The 22,331-nt window shown below is 35.9% G+C and overlaps 1 protein-coding gene across 1 annotated transcript; it reads right to left on the bottom strand.

The window, feature by feature from the left end:
* Positions 1-5,429: 5,429 nt before the first annotated feature.
* LOC145582152 (uncharacterized) lies at positions 5,430-11,414 on the bottom strand. The gene is made up of 5 exons (XM_081639167.1): positions 11,130-11,414; positions 10,853-10,959; positions 10,610-10,757; positions 6,095-6,289; positions 5,430-5,988 (listed from the first exon to the last, which is right to left on the bottom strand). Exons 1-5 carry the CDS (start codon positions 11,238-11,240, stop codon positions 5,755-5,757), a joined length of 795 nt encoding a protein of 264 aa, XP_081495293.1. The 5' UTR covers positions 11,241-11,414; the 3' UTR covers positions 5,430-5,754.
* Positions 11,415-22,331: the final 10,917 nt, after the last annotated feature.

The raw sequence follows: 22,331 nt of genomic DNA, 5'->3' as shown, positions 1-22,331 counted from the left end.
CCTTCATGGATCTCATCCATCTAGCTCCTTTGGGCCTTCACTCCATTGGCTTCTTAGATCAACTGCAACCTGTAATACTATTCTATTCTATCTACTACATAAATAAAATAAAATAAATTACAAAAATACTTAATGGTACGCAGACCGTATTTAGATTACAAAAATACAAAACGATGCGCAGATCGTATTTAGAATCTATGGGCCATACTAGTTTATATATAGCAATAAATAACATCATATATTATAAAGTTCCATATAATAAATCACTCATCATGCTTTCCTAAACTACAACATCAAATGTTCATAATTAAGAAAGCATGGCATCTTAATATCTCATATTTTATTAAATTACCGCAATTACATAATATCATATATTATTCATTACCAATCATAAAATGTCATATATTCTATCTTAGGTGTGAGATAAAATCAAATCTTATTTTAATTATGGAAGATAAATCATATTTATTTCCCATGATTATCCTAACTAATTTAGGAGATTCTATCCTAATTGCCTAGCCAATCACAAAATTATAAATCAATTATATCCTAAAATAATTATTGGATAATCTCATTATTTAATCAATTATTATCCATATAGAATCCTTTTGCTCAATAATTATCCAAACTTAACAAAATTAACCACCTTAATTTTGATAATAATCTTTCAAAATCAAAACTTATCTTTTATTTTAAAACTGATTTTTATTAAAATAAAATAAAAATAATTTTTTTTTTGAAAAACGCGCTAGCCACCATGGTGTGGCCAGCCGAAGCCAGCCACGGTGACCGTACACAGGCTGGTGTACGCTGCCGCAGACAGCGACGCACAGCAGCAGCAGCGCACACAACACTTGTGTGGCATTGCTGTTGCTACTCCTGCTGTCCGAGCTGCCGCCCCACCCCGCCCCTCCCTCCGGACCACCTGCAGCGGCAGCCGCCGTGGCTGGGCCTCCCAGCCTAGGCTGCCGCACACCAAACCTTTTTTTATTATTTTTTTTATTTTAATTTAAATTAAAACAATTCTTTTGTATAAAAATAAATTAATTAAATGTGGTGCAATTAATTTCAAAATTAAATCATATTCAATCTTGAAATTAGGGTTCTTCATGAAATTAATCCCCAATTCAATTTAACTCTTAAATTATTTGATCATGAAAAATTCATAATTTAACATGAAATCAAATAGATTAAAATCATAAATCACATAGGAATCGAATTAAATCAAAACCAAAACACAAAAATCACAATTTAGGGGTTTAGGGTCTCGAAATTTTCGAATTAGGGTTTGGGGGTTCGAATTTTTTGAACATATTAGGGAAAAAATTCGGACTTTTATGGCTAATTCTTGAGCAAATTAAACAACTTTTAATAATTTTATATGTTAAATCACATCTAAAATAATAATTGGCCCATAATTAAATTATTCTCCCTCCTAATTGAATTAAATTGTGGACATTCAAAGAATTAATATTCAATATATGTACATGCATAGGCTAACTGATACCACTGTATGACTTTAGATACTATAAGCGGAATTGCATGAATCATATTCATCAGCATCTAAACACCAAGATCAATGCATAACACATAAAAAACAATTAATAATACCTTTGAAGCGTGAATCCACTAGCAATCGAGCAAGAACAAACGGGAGACAAAGAACCCCAAACGTGATTCCTCTACTTGGTCCATGGGCACAGATTAAATCTCCACTAATGCTAGTTAGTCGTAATTGAACCCTTTCAATTAACCTTCTACAGAGAAAAAAGAAACACGAACTAACCACGAACCACCACACGCGCCACCTAGGTGGCCGGCTGTATGGACGAAGGGGAGGAGAGAGACAGCCGTGAGTGAGAGAGAGGGGATTAGGGTTTTGGGACTTGGTTGCTTGAGTTGCAATTAACTAACTTGTCAATTGTTATTTCAATCTAAGTCATGGATCTTATTTATAGATCATATCTCTAATTAAATAAGAGTCCATGTCAAGCCCAAACTCCTAATCCTAATCAAACTACTCTACCCCAACACTCCTTATGGTTTGTCATGATCTCATGAGGCCCATTAATGGGCCTTCTATTTGTTTAACCAAATACCCTTTTGTGTGACCTCATAGGATCCATTCTATTGGGTTTTGGACTATTTGATTAGCCCAAAGATCATTTATCATATCTAACAACAGACAATAACGACCCAAAAAAACGAACTTATTATCTCCATAATAGTGATCCTTAATATATCTAGTAATTGCACTTATCGAATACATAATTCCTTCAGGGTCAACTCCTATTTATAGAGGGGTGAAAATTTAGAGTGAAAACCCTAATTTTTACTCCAGATAAAACAGTATAAAATGAACCAGTGCCTGCTTGACACATGTCACAGGCGTCACGTGGCATGCCACGTCATCCCTGTGAGAGGCAAATGTTTTGGGTATTTTTACCCTGCCACGTGGTCCCATCAGAGCGTGACACGAGTCACCCTAAAAAGGCCTCCAAATGGACCAACCAGGACATGACACGTGGCAGGCAGATACCCTTCCTGGAAATGGCGGCCATCAAGGCCTATTTCCCAAGACCACCGCAAAATAGCGCAGCCTAAGTTCCTAGGTCATCAAACCCTAGGACAAGGGCATAACTTTCTAGAACCCTATAAATAGGGAGATTAACCCAATTATTAGGACAACCTTACAATCATTACATCATTTATTATTCTCAAAAACAAAGAAAACACCTATTCTCGGAATTCGAGAAGATATTTACTTTCCGCACGTTTACTAACTGGACCGTTAGAGGCGGAACTCCAACCATCCGGAGCTTCCGTGTTTTTGCAGATATAGGCGGCCCCAAACCAGTCTTGGTGTTGTAACTCTCCCGCAGGACACAAAAAACCCCGAAACAGGCCCTATAAGACGTTTTTTTTTAACAATTACCGTTAAATGGTAGTGGTACTCAAATAAATTTTCAAATAATAGTAGTTTTTTAAAAAAAATAACTTAAATAGTAGTTGTTTACAATAAGTGCAAAGTAAATGGTAGTGGTTTACAAAAATTCTAAGAATAATGAATCAAACTTTTTCAAATATTTTGAGTGACAAAAAGAAAAATAGATTATTGCTGTTATTAAAAAGGAAGCTAACCGTTACGCCACGATATGTAACTGTCATTAGAGAGTTCTATAAGAAACAGCAAGAAGCAACAGAATAAAGGACAAACAATTATACAATTAAACTGCAATTTACATTGTTTTAAAAGTTCTTGATTTTTTAATTCCTTAACATTTTTGGTTCAGTAGCCTATATCAATGTAGCAATAGTAATAACAATAGCAATAGAATGTTTGAACTGTATGAGCCATTAGTAAATTTTCGATTGTAATTAATCATGGAGGTAACTCTTCCTCCTTGGATCTGATTTGATTATCAGCTTGTTTATCTCTCTAAATTCCTACTTGTATTATATTTGTGTTTAAAGATTAACTAATCTGTCTTTTACTTTTAATGTTGCTTTGGTGATCATTAATTATAAGACTATTAAGTAAACCTAGCGAGGTCTCGAACTCAAAGGCCAACAGTTTTTATGGGCATGTATTACACAAGGATATTATTGACTTCTTTGCATTTTAGCACCAACATGTTTCTTGGCAACCACAATGGGAGAAAAGTAACAAGTGAGAGGGATTGGAACCTAACCACCCAGAACTGATCCTCAGATCCGAAATAGCCTAAAAGATGAATTGAGTGGAACAAAAATAAAAAAATAAATATAAAATAACGGGAGGAAAGTCTAGTTACAAAGACATGCTAACCCATACCACTTTTGATCTTGTCTCCTAAACGTCCTACACGTAAGAGACGACAAGATGATGAAAATGTAAGAGAAATTATTCCCTGAAGAGAGAACCGTGAAAATCTAATTGATCCAGAAATGCAATATGAATTCCCAAATCCTAGACAACAACCACATCGCGATGATCCTGAAACATCTACCAACATGGGGAATGCATCAAGTGATGATGGAATAAATTGGCCAGCAGTCTTCTCAATTCCGTATATTCATGATTTGTCATGAGGATATTATAAAAGGCCTTATTTGATGAATTTACAATCGGAAAGATTAATTTGGTAACAAACCCTTCTAAGGTTGTAATGCAAGAGATCACTAGGATGGTTAAAGTAGTGTCTTACAACACATTTCTGGCCAAGCTCACTTAGCCATAACAATTACTAGCTAATTACTAATTCAATATAAGATATTAGTTACAGTTCTTAAGTCGAGTTTTAAATCATCGTTGGTTAAAAATCATAGGTAGGATTTAAATTATGGTTGGTTTGAAATATGATTGGCTTAAATTCATGTTGAGTCAATATCAAGTCGATTTAAAATCAGGTCAGGTTAATATTACTTTGAGTCAAAACAAATTAGATTGAATTAGGTTTTTTTTTGGGTCAATTAAAAAAAAAAAAAAAGTATTTTTTGGGTCAATAAAGGGTCGGGTTGAGTTTAAGTCGAGTCATACCGGTTTAGTTTGAGTTTAAGTCGGGTCAAATCGATTTCAGGTTGAATTCAAGGTTAAATCGATGCTGGATTAAGTTCAGCTCGTGTTGAATTTGAATTCGAGTTGAGTTCAACTCGTTTTCAGATCGGGATCCTGAATTTCTCGGATCAAATCTGATTGGTTACAATTCAAAATAGATGGGATTTTCGAATCGGGCCACTTTTGATACCTTTATTTGGACCCTAAATATTGAACACACCCACATGTCATTACATGTGGCATTTCTTCTACATCTTCTTCCACCAAGTTTCATGCATCCATGTTGTAAACCTTCAGCAGATAAAGTTTCTCATCCGCATTACAACCTACAAGCCTCCCTTATGCATAGCTGTACTGTTATTTAAAACCACTTCTATTCTACTCCTATAAAGCATTTGATAAGAAGAATAGGATAAAGAGGGAGGATAAAGGTAGGAAATTAATAGGTGATATAGGTTTAATAATTGTTAATCTAATTTGGTATGTGAGTATATATGAGAAATAACTTGGGATATTCGATAAAATTACAAACTTATTCTCACTTTTCTCCTTATTCAATAAGGGTAATTTATTCTTTTTAACCCATTTTCTATCCCTTATCCTCACTTTTCCCCTTACCCAATTTGGTCTATTATCCCTATCCCCAATAATCCCCTTCTAATACACATCCCCATAAACAAGCACTGCATTTCTTCTGTCACTCCCTTCTTACTCCCCTAAACAAACAGCTTATAGTGTGCACACGTTATAGAATAGTTAAACAAGTTCTTGTTGCTATTCAAAAAAAAAAAAAAAAAAAAAGTTCTTGTTAGTTTAGAATGTATGGTGTATAATTTTCAAACAAATATTAATATATTCAATGAATACTAACATTCAACTTTCAGCCCCAAAATCCATGTTCTTATATTATAAAAGTAATATGATAAGGAGCTTATAACAATGCCAGAACGAAGATAGACATCAAAAAAGGGCACACCATGCCAGCAGGGGTTACAATACACGACAGTATCACCTTAGACAAAAAAAACTCGATTACGTTTGATTTGAAAAGAGATACGCATTTTCCACACTCGTAGCAAGCACGTGATACAGCTTAACATCAACTAGTAAATCACAAACAAACTGATGAGGACCTAAATTTTCTGAACGCATCTTCAGAGAAGATCAAACATACTTTATGTACACGGCTGCTGCTGCTGCCTGTAGCAGCTATATGCCTAATTACTAGTTGTGATTTTGATTATGGATTGTCCATGAAGTACTGGTAGATTAGACTCGCAAAAAATTTGCCACGACTCTGGCTTTTGATCTTCATTTTCAGTGAATGACTTGTATACTGACATGGTAATACTACGCGCAGCTTCTCTGGCTTCTGGAAGCCTGTCATTCAGCAGATTAGCAGCTACTTGAACCAGTGAAACCAACCCAAAGTCCTGTAAATCTTGGAAGCTCTGTAATCAAAAGACATTTGTTATATTATGTCAATATTACCGGATAAGTGAAACGCCACAAGAATAACATAACCATATCCACAAACAGTACAAAATGAGATGTTACCATTCTGGATACACAATTAGAGATGGATACAGCAGCTTTAGCCCTGACTTTTGGATTGGAATGGCGGGCATATTTTTGAAGATTATGAAGCAAAGGAAGAGGGGTAATAGACTGAACCAGTGTTTTCAAGGTCTTTTCTGCTTCTTCACACACAAACCGCTTGTCTTGAGATGCTTTCAGCAAAAGTTGTAGCAGCTGAGGGCACATCATGGGAAATTAGCAGCAAATTAAGATACAGAGACAGAAGAATTATACATAAAACTAAAACAGTTTTGATAGATGAATCTTAAAATCAATACAAAGCACCATCAAACAGATAAGATTTGCCGAAGCTCCTGTGGCCTAGTGACATCAGTAACTAAAATGGTTTTACAAATGAATCTCAAAATTAATAGAAAGCACCATCAAACAAATAAGATTTGCCGAAGGCCCTCGTGGCCTAGTGCCATCACTTCCCAATTTCTATAGGGGGGACCAAGGATCTCATTCTGGAGAAGGCTTGAGAGAAAGATGGGGTGGGGACTGGGGAGAAGAGGTCTTAATGGGCCGGGCTGATACCCTGAGACAGAGCAGCCCAATCTAGCCTGCATGTACCAGATCGAAAACAAAAAAAAAAAAAAAAAAAGAAAAATGACAAGATCCCATATCCTTTAGTTGCTGCCTATATTCTTATTTTTGTTTCAATTATTTCGGTTAGGGCATGTGGGACAGAGTATTGAGAAAGAAACGTAAGAGCAAAAGCAGAACAAGGGACCAAATAACACTAGTATAGATGTATGGAACTATTACTCCGATAAACTAGTAAAGGCAGTAAAAGTGTAGACATTAACGCAACCCCCCCCCCCCCCCCCACCCCTTCTCTCCAAAAAAAAAAAATCAGAGCTAACACATCAAAAATATAGAAGAAAATTGTACGTGGTACTCATTTACTTGAGCCATTTCCAATTTTGTCTTCATGAATCAAAGTGAAACCACCCAAATTAACATTCAGCTTCTTATTTTCTTGAACCTGGGAGATTATGCCAATAGTCTGCCTCCCTTCCCTCCTACTCTGCCCCCTCAACATCTTCTAGTGCATGAAAAAAAGGTCATAACAACCTCTACCGATGACCAAGATCCTTCAGCACAAGGATACATGCTTTAAGTGAAGCAAAAGTTAAGGAGAGAGAAAGATGATTAAGAATTTGGTGGAGATGACATGGATAACAAAGCCATCAATGAAATCCTTACTGTTGACAAGGCATATATATATTCATCATGAGTGAGTTTTGGTCTTTGCAATAAAGAAAGTTTGAGTGAAAAGAAAGAGAATTGTGAGTGAAGAAGCAAATGGGCAAACAAAAGTGTGTAGAAGGTCAGTTCCAATTTATAGCATTTGCTTGCAAGCTTACAATGTAATTCCAGCAACATTAGCCACTAAAAGCTATCTAACTTTTTTTTTTGTTAATTGTTCAGTGTTCACAGTGATTCATTAAGACAAAATTGAAGGGTACACATGCTCCCTATAATGACATAAGTACAAAGGTACTATGTAGAATTTCCCATGAAAGAATCATTTAACGAATTTCTTTACATGTTGAGAAAAGGTGTTTATATTGGTTGCTGAATTAAATCAAATTTCAACTTGCCATATCTTTTACAGAATAAATCTGTTGGCCCAACCTAACAATTGCTCTAGTAACTAATTTTCTTGTGGATGGAACAACTTCGTTAAAGTCCCAGAGAGATGAACCCACATTTTTTAAAAGGACACAGATTCCAGAAGAATCTTAGTGTATAAGCCTTCTGTCAATTCAAGCAATCATAAAAGAATTTATCATGTTAAGACATTGGCTTTTGTTACCATCTGAAACTATGTGCAACAAAAAGCTCCCCTCCGTGAAAAATCAAATTACATAGCAAAGAAAATATCCAAATCCTAAAGGCAGGAAAACAGAATAATCCTCTATTCATATTCCTCTTGATCTATATGGCTATATCACAAGCAGACAATAAAGACCACTTCTGGTGCTGGCTAAAAAGCAATAAACCAAATGATTACAAAAAGAATAAAACTGAATGACATTCTACACGAAATGCTATACTAAAAAAATTTTGTAGTATGCATGATCATGAATGCAACAGACAGAATAAGCGGTACAATAGTGAGTCGTCTATGAACACAGAACAACTCTTGGTATAAAGCAGCATCAAGACAGCTAAACACCATTAACATGTAGTATAAGCAAATAAAAACCACATACAGTAACATGTATGAAAGCTCCTTGATACAATTTCTTACACAGAAACCATCTATGTTACTTGGACTCAGGTACCCGTGTCCGACACGGATACGTGTCCAAGTGTCCAACCCGGCTTTTTTAGAAAAATTTCAATGATTTTGAACTAAAATGAAGTGTCTCACCCATGTCCGAGTGTCGAGGGTCTGACACGGGTACGTGAGGTGAAATGAAGAGTCCGAGTAACATAGGAAACCATTGGATTTGATATTTATAAGTGTATAGTCAATTAAAAAGTTGAATGTCACTCACTAGGTATCATAATCTTAAAAACTGAAAAGCCAATACTCTTATTGATTATGGATTTTTAGTTCCATCTTAGCTAACCCCAACCCATACCTGCCCCTTGTGATTATAAATTTCTCAGAACATTCTATGATCAGTTTTCAGAACCAGTGCTCGACCATCTGACTACTTTGTTGCCATTAGGTTAAAATTATCTTAACTTAAATGACAAATATCAAACAGATCATGTCAAGATGAGTGCAAACAAAATAGTAATTTTTTACAAACAAAAAAATACAAATAATTCTTCACAAACAATTTTACACACAAGAACAAGAGAGAGAGAGAGAGAGAGAGAGAGAGAGAAAGTTTACACATATTTTTCAAGCAAAACAACCTCAACTAGAAAAAATTTTGTTTGAAAAATTAGTTAAATCGAACAAAGCCTATGTGTGAGAGTAAAGAAATGATCCCTTATATTCTTTTAAAACTAAGGGCAAACTCGAAAATACAAACCAATTAGAAACTAGGGCAAACAAGACAAAGGGAGTAACTGATAAGCAACAATGATAATATAAATAAAAATTCTAAAGCAAGTTGACCAGATCTAAGGTTTCAAATAACACACCTAAGCTAAACATGCCTGCATATAAGAAATTAGACTTTATTCAAACTTTCTAGGAAACATAAGAAAGTTGTATCATAGAATTACATCTTATATACTTTATATGGACTCGTAGAAAGTTATCCAATGAAAGAATAAATTCGATTGCTAAAGTATAGACTTGTTAAAACACCATAGTAACTATTAACTAATTGTTTAAAACTACCTTAGTTCAAGAAAAATCGAAGTAACTGGTATTAGCACCCACATAACATATTCCCTATGTGCGTTTCTAATTTCTTATTTACATGTAAGATGAATTTATTAGCATCTATTCATAATGAATCCAATCTCAATCACAAGAATATCCAAGACATATCTTTAATTTTCACAAGGAGACAAAGAGTGATCAACGAGGGAATACTATTCATTGTAAAATAGTATAAACAATGTAGGAAGGTATCAATAGTATAAAATACCCCCTCCGTCCCACAAAAAACTTCACAATTCTCTTGGGCACATAGTTTTAGGAGAAAATTGATGGTGTGTTTTGTTGAGTATAAGTGGATGAAAAATAAGGTAGTGGATCTTGTTTATTGTTTTTTTAATTACGGTGCCAGAAAGCGGGGACCATAATGGTATGTGTGTGGGTATGCATAGTTTTTTTTTTTACCCTTTGTATGTTTCTTATAACGTGGAAGGCGTGCACTCATAGTCTAATAACTGACACTTAAACCAAGCTCTATATAGAGCATTATATATATAGCAAAAACCAGCAACTCATATTTCAAGAGCAACCCAAATCAATGTTGTTAATAACTAAACATCACTGCAATTATACAATTCTCTTAGTCATCAAACATGGATCCACAGACCATAGCTTAATTATCATATACTAGATTATTTCATATTTCACATGTATCAAATTCAAACAATAAAAATCGACTTAGAGACAATTCATCACGCCATCTCTTTTGGCACAAGACATCATTGAGTTCTGTCTCAACTCACTAGTTATTTAGTTGATTGCATAACAAAACAAATATAACTAGACAAATAAATAGATAAGGGAATCGAAAAAAGCAATGATCCAATTCAAGCAAGTTCATATGTAAACAAGTTTAAACTCGAACAAACAATAGATGATTCACCATTACCAAAGAAAAGACCAATAACATCATGGTCGAGAAATAAAAACAATGCCCCCAAAATTTTTAGGTCTTTCATAAAGTTCACGATCTTTTTTCTCCAACCACTACTTATATGTCGACCAAACTCCACTCAAATTAATCTAAAATTGGAAGATTAGATCATCGAGCAATTGACAAAAGGTTGAACTCTACACAATTCAGCCATTCTTATATAAAAGATGCACGTAGGAGCAAGAGCGAATGAATGAGGTTTTACCAAATTGTCAAAACCACCAGAGAAAACAGGTTCCAACAACTTATCACGATACGCAACGAAGATATCAGCAGCAGCCATAATAGATGTCTTGCACAAAGCACTTCTTGGATTCTTCATAGCCTTCACCAACACCCCTACAACCGGTTCCCTGAATTCCCAAAACATACATTAGCACACTATTTTCCGAAACGTATTCAGCAATTTCCAAGAATTAACAAGTAAAATAAAATTTCAAAAACTTACAACAATGGGAGCAAAAGAGTAGAGTGATAAATAGCCAATCTCCTAGTATCATTCAAAGATTCACAGACCTTAATCCAATCCTTCGATTCCAAACCCTCAAGTAAACCCTGCAAATTCATACACCCATTTTAACTAAAGGGTCAAATTATTTCTTAAAATCAGATCTATAGTTTTCAATTTTTCAACAAATCTTCCGAAACAAACAAACAAAACAATGCAATCAAAGAAAATGGCAGAAAACTAAACGATTGAAGTAAGAGAGAGACAGAGGGGAAACCTGAATCTGGGTATCGGGGTCAGATAAGGGCTTGAGATCTTCGGAAGAGAGGTAATCAATGGTGATTTCGACAGCAGGAGCATTTTCGTCGCAGTTGGAAGGCAACGCCATTGTTTAAAGATGAAGAATGAAAGGGAGATTTTGAGAGGAGAGTGAAAAATGGAAAGTTTGTAGAATGAATGAAATAGGTTGAAAGTGGGAATTGAAGCAGTAGTAATAGTAGTATTTGACCTTTGTAGACGGGATTTCAAATTTTGAATCCCCAGTATCCAGCCATCGAGCATGCCAGGGTATCTTTGTACTTCATTGTTTTGTGTTTTTATTGTAAAATAGTGTGTGGTTTGATCGTACCGGATTACTACTCCATACTTTAAGTAAACTTCATCGTATCTTTTTTGTGTAATTAAACCTTATGATTTGTAATTGTATACATTTATTTTCACTTTTATAATATGGTTTGATAATTGACTTAATGGTTGAGTTTATGACGTAGCGTAATGAAAGGGGTTTACGCAGCATATTTTTTTTTTAAGAAAAACCAAGCTAGTATATTAATCCAAAGACGAAATGTCCATAAGTACATACGGAGAAACTTCGTGCAGACAATGTAATTCCAACACTTGTTCCCAACCAAACGGAACTAGATTAGCTAAATGATAAGCGACAAAGTTGCCATCATGCATAACATGAGACCAAACAATAGACTTAAAAGAAGAACTCGAGTACAATATATCCCTAAAATAGAATCGAGGTCAGAGAGGTAACAACTTTTGTGTGCCCCCGGTTTACAATAAATTATAGTAAATCGGCGGCGCACACACATGCCAGCTTATTTTCCTTTTTGAAAAAAAAAATCATAAAAAAGATGCGAAAACTCAGACCTCAAATTTAAAAATCGCAGAGCAACAATGGAGGAGAGAGAAAGTGAGAAAACTCGAAAACGATTACTTTGCGGCTTCGATCATCAATGGAGGATTCATCAGCAACAATACATCAAATTGCAATACTTTGATCCTCGATTTTCTACAAAAATAGAGGCAAATTCAAACTCCATTGTTAGGGGATTTCGACCTAAATTGCACAATCTTAGAAGATGAAATGGAGAATTTTGTAGATGATAACAGAGAAACTGCTCAAATTGATGATGATAACAGAGAAGTTGCTCGAGTTGATGATGATAACAGCATGTTTGGGGAAAAACAAATTCAAGCGCCATTAATGAACGAGGATAGGGAAAGTACAAGCACGAATCAAGGTGTTCCAATTTAACTAAAGGTAACCTTAAACTTAATTGATGATAATGTACTTGTTGATAGCAGTGAATGTTGATAGCAGTGAATGTCATGTCCATATTTTGTAGTGTACCTTTTGTATGCATAAATGTTACCATTTATATGCATAAATGTTACCCTTTTATGCATAAAAGTGACCCATACAAAACGTAGTATTACTATAATTGTGCTTTTCCCAAAAATGTTGTTATCCTTTGTGTGCAAAAATGTTACCCTTTGTATGCACAAATATTACCCTTTTTATGCATAAAAGTGACCCATATAAAACATAGTATTACTATGATTGTGTTTTTTCCAAAAATGTTGGTATCTTTTGTATGCAAAAACGTCACCCTCTGTATGCACAAATATTACCCTTTTTATGCATAAAAGTGACCCATATAAACAGAATGATAAGCTGCCTCTGGTTATCTGATGTGTCTGATTAAATCACATATGCAAATCCAATTGATGCTTCTGGTTTAGATCTTAGAGGATCATTTGTTGGTGTGGTAAGTGAAACTTTTGAAGAAATATTGGATTTATATGAAAAACATGCTCTCATATTAGGGTTTTCAATAAAAAAAAAGCATAAAATTAGATACATCACACACACAAATATAGTAAGTGAGAAAAATTATGTGTGTTCTGCTGAAGGAAAGAGAAATTCAGGTGATAAGAAAACAAACTTAGTTGAAATGGTTGATGAAGAGAATGTAAATGTAGAAACAAGAAAGCCAAGACAAGTAGCCATTACAAGATCAAATTGCATGGCATGCATTAGAGCAAAAGTGAATAAAGAAGGACAGTTTGAGGTGGTGGCTCATGTATACAACATAACCACGAGCTAACAAGGTCACAGGGGCATTATTTGCATCGTTCTACAAGAAAAATGATAGAAGAAAAAACTGAAGCAATCAAAACAATGAAATCTTCAAGTCTAACTACAATGGACATTTTCAATTACATGTCTACAGAAGCTGCAGGAGAACAGGATGTAGGGTATAGTGTTGTAGATCACCTGAATTTCTGCTTATGGTTAAGAATGGAACAAATTGAGGTTGGAGATGCTTAAACTTTAGTGAACATTTTAAATCATGAACAATCAGAGGATCCAAACTTCTTTTTTAGAGTAAAGTTTGACAATGAAGGAAGAATTTCCAATCTTTAGGAGGGATTCAATTATGCTAGAAGACTATAAGATATATGGAGATGTGCTTGTCTTTGATATAACATACAGAACCAACAAATATAATCTTATATGTGCTCCATTTGCTGGCATAAACAATCACTGGCATAATTGTATGTTTGCATGTGCTTTTATTGGGGATGAAAAAATAAAATCGTTTGTATGACTACTAGAAACCTTCTTGAAAGCTATGGAGGATAGAACAACAACTTCAATATTCACTAACCAGGACTAAGCAATGGCAAATGCAATTGAGTAGGTAAAAAATTTATATTTACATCTTACCCTAAATAATAAGTTCTGACAACATAAAGTTACCCTTTTAACTGCATAAAGTAACCCTTTTTAATGCATGAAGTGACCCTTTTATTTTCAATGTAGGTGCTTCCTAATACATGGCATAGACTTTGTATATGGCATTTAAAAAAAAATGCAATAACCAGATTTGGGGCTCTTAAAAAAGGCAAAGAGTTTAAGTATGCATTCAACCAATGCTTAAAGTGGTGTGTGACAGAACAAAAATTTGAAGAAAAGTGGCAGGCAATGATGTAGAAATATGACTTGATAGCATTGGTACAAAAGAGTGTACGAATTGAAAGAGAAATGGTGTCCTGCCCTTAGTAAAGATTTCTTTTCAACAGGAATCTTGTTGTCACAAAGGAGTGAAAGCACTAATCATGCTATAGGATTCAAAGCAAGTAAAGCAACTACCTTGATAGAATTTTATACCATATTTAAGAAGACAACCAATCGTTGGAGAAGCATAGAGAAATATGATGAGTTTACCTGTAGCAAGTCAATAGCATTCACTTCATTACCACTGTCCAGAATGATAAAGCATGCTGCATAAGTAAAAAGTTAACTCAAAAGTACATAAATAACACAAAATATATAGCAGCTTAAATGTAGCTACATGATTTTGGTGAACAAGTTTTCGCTTTGTCACTCTTCAGAGATTTTGAAGAGGAGTTTGGATACTCTATGGCAACAACTGTTCAAATGATAGGGAGAAATGAAGAATGTCTACTTTATCAAGTAACCCTAGAAGACAAGCCATGGTTTGCACATCAAGTAAACCATATACATAAGAGCCAAAGTGTATGGTGTACTTGCAAAAATTTTGAAGCATCTGGATGGTTATGCTATCATGCATCAGAATTCTACATCTACATTCAGTAACAAGAATACCAGACAAGTATGTTACAAAATGATGGACTAAGTTTGCAAAAACAAAGGCATGGAATAGGTTGAAGAATCTAGATCCTACACAGCCATATATTTCATGGAAGCAAACAATGATGAGGAAATACTACAATCTAATCTTAAAAAGTCAAGAAAATGAAGAGACAAGAGCATTTATGGAAGAAAGTTTCAGAAATAGTCTAAAAATGGTGGAAGACTTACTTGCTACTGCTGCTTAGAGAGAAGAAGGTGCAGAAGCTGCTTCTGACATTTCTGATGTGGCAGACAACACTCAAAGCAATAATGATGTTTCTTCGGCATCCAGTACAAGTACAAGTGTACCAATAATACTTGATCCTAAAAGAGCTGTAACAAAAGGAAGAAGCAAGAGAGCAAAAGGAGGGCTTGAAAACGGCAAGAGAAAAAAGAAACCAGCAAGACACGGGTGAAACCTAGGTCGTTGATTTCTAGATTCCCTAATCAAAACAAAATTTATAAAACCAAACCCAACCCCAAGTATAGGGGTAAGTCCGAGTCGAACCCAATGGAATGCGGTATTTGCTAAGGTCTCAAGCTAAGCTATTCCGAAGTCTCAAACAATGGGTTGATCTAAGCTATCGAAGAAACTCAATCAAAACTAACAAATAGAATTCAAATATCAAACCACTAGGGAATTTAGGATCCACATGCACTCATGATAAACTTGCTAATTTGTCGGGAATTTGACCAATCAAGTAATGAGAGGGAAAACGATATTTGCAATCAAAATCACTCAAAGAGCTATTTCCTAGGGTCAAGCTAGATGTCTCTACAAATGACTTCAAAGGAAAATCACAAAATAAGATCAATCGATAATAATAGCTTCCAAATCAATTTTTCATGTCATTGAAAACTACTATGCAATCTAGCTTGATAATCAAGGTTAGTTACTCCTCTTCAAATCAAACACATGCACAAATTTCATCAACCAATTTAATCACATCATCAAATCAATCAAAAACCCCAAATTAACTATAGATTATCACTAATACAAGTACAAGTGTAAATTTGAAAAGCATAACAAAACTAATCATCAATTCCATCATCAACATTGTAATCCAAATATCAACAATCAAAATTAAACAAAACTAATGAAATTCAATAATATATCAAAAATCAAACATAAAATTGCATTGAAACCGAAAGAATTCTTACAACACTTTGATCAATATCAAAGAGGAATGAAGATCAAAATGTAGCAATAATCAAATACCAAGTTTCTCTCTTTAAAATCTAAGAACAAAGTCTCCAAAATCTTGAGCTTCTCTCTCTAAAATTCTAATCAAATCTATCAAAAACTAAATCTCTAATTCTTCTCTAATGATTCGCTCTCTAGAAATAAAGGAATTCTATATATATAGTAAAACTAACTAAGGAGAAGTTAGTTAGACGTCCAAAAGAACCCCAAATGGCACGACCTCTCATCCCATAGCGCGATCGCAACAAAATAGGTACAGAACAGGGGGAAGGAGGCTGCGCGGCTACTCCTAGCACCTGCGCGGCTACTCCTAGCACCTGCGCGGCCATGCCACAGCCTTGCGCAGCCGCGCCTGGGAGCAGGGGAGTTTTCTTCCGTGCGCTCGTTGATGCTCCTGTGCGTTCCACATGATACATGTTGGGGGAGGCAGTCACTAGAGGCCTTCACGGTGGGTTCAACATCGACTTTGATGTCCACGCGGCATGAAAACGCGGGCTTGAAGACTTGGTTTATGCACTCCTTCACTTTTGAGCTTCAAGAAGAAGAAATGTGTTGCATCCTAAGCTTTGTATACCCCGAGAGAACGCCAATGAGCTTCTAGAACATCATCAATCTCCTAAAATCAAAGAGAAGCAAACAAGTAAAGGAGAAAAGGAAAAATAAACTAAGAAAAGAAAGAAAATGAGAAAACAATTAAGGAAAACACAAACTAGAGAAAGCACAAGTAAAACTAAAGAAAAAGAGATAAAAGAGACGTAAAAGCAATGAAAAATCATCCTAAAAGAAGCTAAATGAGTGCCATAAATGACACTCATCAAGCTCCCCCAAGCTAGACTTTTGCTCGTCCTCGAGCAAAACAAAGCAAGAAGAAATAGGATGAAAGACTTATTCAAACAAGAAAAAGGAAAGAAAGAGATAAGAATGTACTCTAAAACTCACTTTCGTAGGAATCACGGTTGTTTTTAGCTACAACAAGCCCTTTAAACCCCAAAGTCGAGTGAGATCTCGTAAGGGTATCCAAAGAGTTTGACCCATAACTCTTGAAGGTAAAATGAGGCAAATCAATAAAAGAAAGTAAAATCAAAAATTCAAACAAGAAGCTTTTGAAATGGACTTTTACAAATGACCAAATGCAAGTGAATAAACAACTTTCTATACAATAAGGGTATGCAAGCTCCAAGATATCTAAGGTTGATTGAAACATAGGATATGCTAAGCATAGAGAACTAATGAAACACAATTCACCTTCATCTCACACATTCTTACCACGTTCTCCCAATTAGCTTCAAATCCACCTCTAGTGAGCATCTCAATGATTCCTCAAAGGAACCAGAAAAAGAAAGAGATTTAAGGCTACTCGACATCTTGAATAATGCACATCGCTCCACAGACTTGACTCACATCTCCCTCCACCGACTTGTGACTCAACCACAAAGGTCAAAAGGTCTTGAGAAGGGTTATAATGTAAGGGCGAAAAGGGTGAAGGTAGGCTAAAATTTGAAATTTGGTGGTATACCTAAATTGTGAAGCAAAGGGTGATCAATCCTCAACACCATAATCAAGCAATCACCAAACAAAAACACCAACACCCCCAAGCTTATTCAAAGCCAGAATCACAAACATATATACAAAAAGCGTAAAAACGCTTCTCCCCAAGCTAAAATGAAACATTGTCCTCAATGCTCAAAATGGGGAGAAAAATACTTACATCAAAATATTTTTGAACTTTTTCATTTTTCACATTTTTTCAATTTTGCCAAAGCTTTTTGAATTTGCTTTGCTTTTTCTCATTTTTTTCAATTTTTTCACTTTATTTCATTGTCCTCACCTCTTTTAACTATGGACGGCTTTTTCAACTTGGCATTTGCCTTTTATTCACAAGATATTTACAACACAAACTTGCATACATTATAAGAACCAATATCCAACTAATCCACCATAATCTCCAACAATAATGATCAATTGCTTTACAAAAACCAATAATGGAAACAAGAATGAAACAAAAGGCTCAAAATTAAAGATATGGCTTGAAATGAAGGTTTATAGCTCAAATGGTTAGCAAGTAGGCAAATGAAAACCCAAAATAAAGAAATAGAAAACTATCCTAGAAAAAGAAAAATCACCACCGCGAAAAGATGCCTTTGTCATTCCTAAATGGCTCGGTCGTGATCTCGGGAGACAAGAGTCAAGTTCTAGATAAAGCATACAATAGTCAAGAATCTATGTGCCGCTCATGCAAAATATGTAGAAGGCTTGAAAAGAATGAAACCTCACACGGTTGTAGCAATAACTCACTATTAGTTTCAAATTCACCAAAGGTGAGCAACTCCAACTTTCCACAAACAATTAGAATCCGGCTTCAAGATCCCAAAAGTTCTAATGACACTACCTTAGCATACTCTATCCTAGAGTCAACCAAATATACTCTCAAACCGTGCATACCGATACCACATAGGAAACCATTCATTCAAAAGCAAAAGTATATTATGTCCATAACAAAAGCATTACATGAAAGGAAAATGAAAAGAAAGCCTTAAAATCGTATTTTTGTATTTTTGCATTTTTAAAAAGAATAAAAAGAAAAAGGAAAGTAGAAAAGAGAAGAAAACGAAAAGAAAGGAAAAGATGAAGAAAAGTGCAAAGATGCATGTGTGTCATATAAATCCCAATCGTCAAACAGGTGGTCATTCGACACCATCGCCAATGACCCCAAACACCCTTGGTGTTACAAAGCAAACATCCTCGAACCATTCAACTCTTCCTAAACTAATCCTAGTCTATGCAAACAATGAAAGAAAATAAAGAAAAGAGGGAAATAAGAAAGATCTCACCGGGAATCCAAGCTAAGCTAAGAAAGGTGGGGTAACGAAACTACCACCTCCATGAAGCTCCAATCAAGCATAGCAAGAATTGTTAAAACCGAGTGAGAATGAAAAAGAGAAAATGGAACTATATACAAAGAAAACGGTTAGTAACTTCAAAACAAAATAAAAAAGAAAGCAAAATCAAAAATAGAAAGACAAATAAAAAAAAACAAACCAATCTATGAAATCAAAATCAAAGCAAATTAATCAAAATATCAAAATCAAGTATACACTCAAATAACAAAATCAACTATACACCTAAACTATAATCATTTGGATCAAAGGGATTTGGATTCAAGGGTTTTGGATTTAGGGATTTGGATTCAAGGGAGCAAAATCACCAACTCATCATGAAAGAGCAATCATCATCAAAATCAATCATCAAAACATTTTCAACAACAAAAACATGATATAATCATGGAAAATAACAACACTCAACTACATCAAGTATAGATCAAGATAAGCAATCATAAACCATCAAGGCATGAAAAATCAAGGACATCGAACAACAACAAAATTGGCCACTGAGACCCTTCCATAAGACTAGTGTCCCCCCAAGCTAAACAAAAATACATCTCAACATCCCATCAATATAAAACAAAGATCACATAATAAAAGGGATGGAGGTAAAAACACAAAGAGGGGGAACTAGTTACCACTAAGCCCGGCATCATCATCATCATCCTCCCTATCATATGAGAAGCTGGATGGGGACCATAAGGATCCCATCCCTCGGTGTAGCCAGGTGGCCAAAATGACCCCTAAAGTTGTCTTATTGCCAAGGGACCAAGGGAGTGAATTGCTTGAGCAACTCAAGTGGCAACGGATGGGTAGGATCGACATAGGGGTAGTTAGGATCACCCCTATAGTCACTACCACCGGGCACACGGTAATCATAGTTACCGTGCTCATCCGAAAATGAGCGAGTCTTGGCATTGGACCCTTGAGGTCCTTGCCAATATGGGTAAGTAGGATTCCATCATCTCCACTAGACGGTACGGGACCGAATTGAGAAGGGAAGTACGGGTAGTTAACCGGGGGAGTGATCTCCCCAGGGTTAACACTCGCATTATAGAGTTGTTGTTGGAGAAACATACCTTATTGCATTTGGGAGATGCCTCTCATTTGGTTGTAGATTGCCTCAAAATCTTGATCATACATCCCCTCTAATCGAACTTGCATGCCCGCCATTTGGGCACTCAAAGCCTCCATGCTGGGGTTAGAGAATCGATGTTGTTGATGTTGAGGTTAAGGCACTTCTTGCTCTTGTTGTTGTTGTTGTTGTTGTTGACGTTGATCTTGTTTTTGTTGAATTTTTGCTCTTTGTTGAGGACATCTTGCATGTCTTCATCTTCACCGGGGATGCGATTGCTAATGGGAACAAACCATACATTCAAGGCATGCCGGTGGAGGGAGGTCAAGGAAGGGTTCGAAAGATAACACCGAAGCATTCCTCACTAACCAATCAAACACCTCATCATCATTTCCCTTTGCTATGAATTACACTTGTCGGAGTTGAGTAATGTCGAGGTAGAGGGTGTCGGCATTCCCCACCGGAGTACAAGAAAGGAGATATCTACCATAACCAAGGTTGGTAGCCAACCTAGTCATTATGCTACCACAAGGAATGTCTCCTGACTTCTTGGCCCCGCATATCCATACAATTTCTCAAGAATATGTTCCCAAAGTTCAACTTACCACGCAACTCTTCTCCAGGTGCCATCCAAAGAACTCCCAACTCGGCATGCGACATCTTTCCCAAGTCTTGCTTTGGGAATATCGAGTAACCCAACAACCGATGAAGCACTCGAAGACATAGTTGGAAAATGTCACTTGCAAGAGAATAGCGAGTGGTGAACTCATCAAACCCCGAGATATTATGCCACCATGCATTTTGGGCGTACCCATCCAAATAATCATGCTCGGAGAAAGGATATCCGCCCCGGATTGAAATCAAGGGCCACATTGAATTCGGCCAAAGACATGTGATGCTCCACATTGAAGAGTTGGAAGGTTATTTGGTAGTCCTTGGTACCGACCGAAGTAGTAGTTAAAGAAGCTAAGAACTCCCTAGTCGGTTCAAGGTAGGTTCGGTAGCATTTGTTGATGAAGCTACCCAACCTAAGATTGTCAAATAAGACCCACAAGTCCTCACCAATTCCCAATTTAATCATGCTCGATTGATGATAATGCCGTGAGGGCTTTATGGTTCTTTTCTTGAATTCATTCCAAAGTGGTTTATGATTTTAGTTGGCGAATCGTGTTTTGGGTAGTGGAAGAGGGTCTTCATTTTGTGTTTGGGAAGTAGGTGTGTTTGATGGAGAAGGTTTTTCAATGGTTATGTTTGTTTTTCTCTTTTTAGAAGTGAGGGCTTTCATGATCTTAGACATGTTTGCTTCACAAGTTCACAACCAAAACTCAATCACAACTCCATAAATCACCACAATCACAATACAACCACAACACCACCACAATACTTGGTTCAACCAACCAACACTCCAATCACCACTTACGACCAACAATACCAAATTCAACCTTCCACAAATTGCAATCAAATTTCACAATTAAGCTATACAATCAATAACAACACAATGTAAGGCAAATTTAATCAACAACAACACATATAATCAACCAAATTACTCAATCAATCATCATATTCAACCAAAATGATACTACTACTATTCACAAGTATGCATAATCAAATTCTTACTACAAATTGATGTAATAATGTAAAATAATGGTAAAGAAGATGATTATACCATACAAGAAGCAAGATTGACCAAGTTTTAAGCACCAAAATCCACCACACCAAAAATCCCCAATTTGCTCTTCAATGGAGGAAAGAGATTGGAGAAAAAGAAATGGAGGAAGGTAGTATGATTTTTGATGAAAATGATGAAATTTGAGTAGGAATTTGTTGATTTTGTGAGTTGTTTGAAGGATTTGAGGGATGATTTTTGTTGTTTGGGAAGTTAGGGTTTCGGTTTGGGAGAGAGAGGAGTGCAGACGAGGGTGAGGTTGAGTGTGAAAATGAGGAAAAGAAAGGAGAAAGAAGAAGAAGTAGGTATGGCTGGGCACCTGCGCGGTCGCGCAGCAGGAGTGCGCTCCCGCGCACAAGGCCCGCACGCCTACGCCCTTGCTTCTCTTCTTCTTTGCTTGCTTCTTGTTCTTGGTGCATTCATCTATGGGCTTAATGATCTTTATCATCCCGGGATTATTGAACCCACTAAACGCACCAGTTTCTAAACCCCTTAACAGTGGGTTCAACATCCCAATGATGAGAGCACCATAATGAACCTACCAAGCACAAATTTGCTTCACATTTAAACACAACTTTCCCAATCTTACCTCTTTGATAACCTTACCCATTCAACTCGAAATTCAATAATATAAAGCATATTCTCACCAATTACTACGAAACACCTTCCCATTGTGTTCATGCTCCTTTGAAGGGGGTCC

Source organism: Chenopodium album, chromosome 15 (genome assembly GCF_948465745.1).
Source record: "Chenopodium album chromosome 15, dcCheAlbu1.1, whole genome shotgun sequence".
Lineage (NCBI taxonomy): Eukaryota > Viridiplantae > Streptophyta > Magnoliopsida > Caryophyllales > Amaranthaceae > Chenopodium > Chenopodium album.
This window is presented reverse-complemented; position numbering and strand designations above follow the sequence as displayed.

Bases quoted from the DNA above. Each gene is read 5' to 3' on its own strand.
- LOC145582152 (XM_081639167.1), bottom strand. From the start codon at position 11,240: ATGGCGTTGCCTTCCAACTGCGACGAAAATGCTCCTGCTGTCGAAATC. The intron at 10,960-11,129 runs GTTTCCCCTCTG...ATGAATTTGCAG, and splicing joins ACCCCGATACCCAGATTCAG to GGTTTACTTGAGGGTTTGGA. The intron at 5,989-6,094 runs GTAACATCTCAT...TTTTGATTACAG, and splicing joins CTAATTGTGTATCCAGAATG to AGCTTCCAAGATTTACAGGA.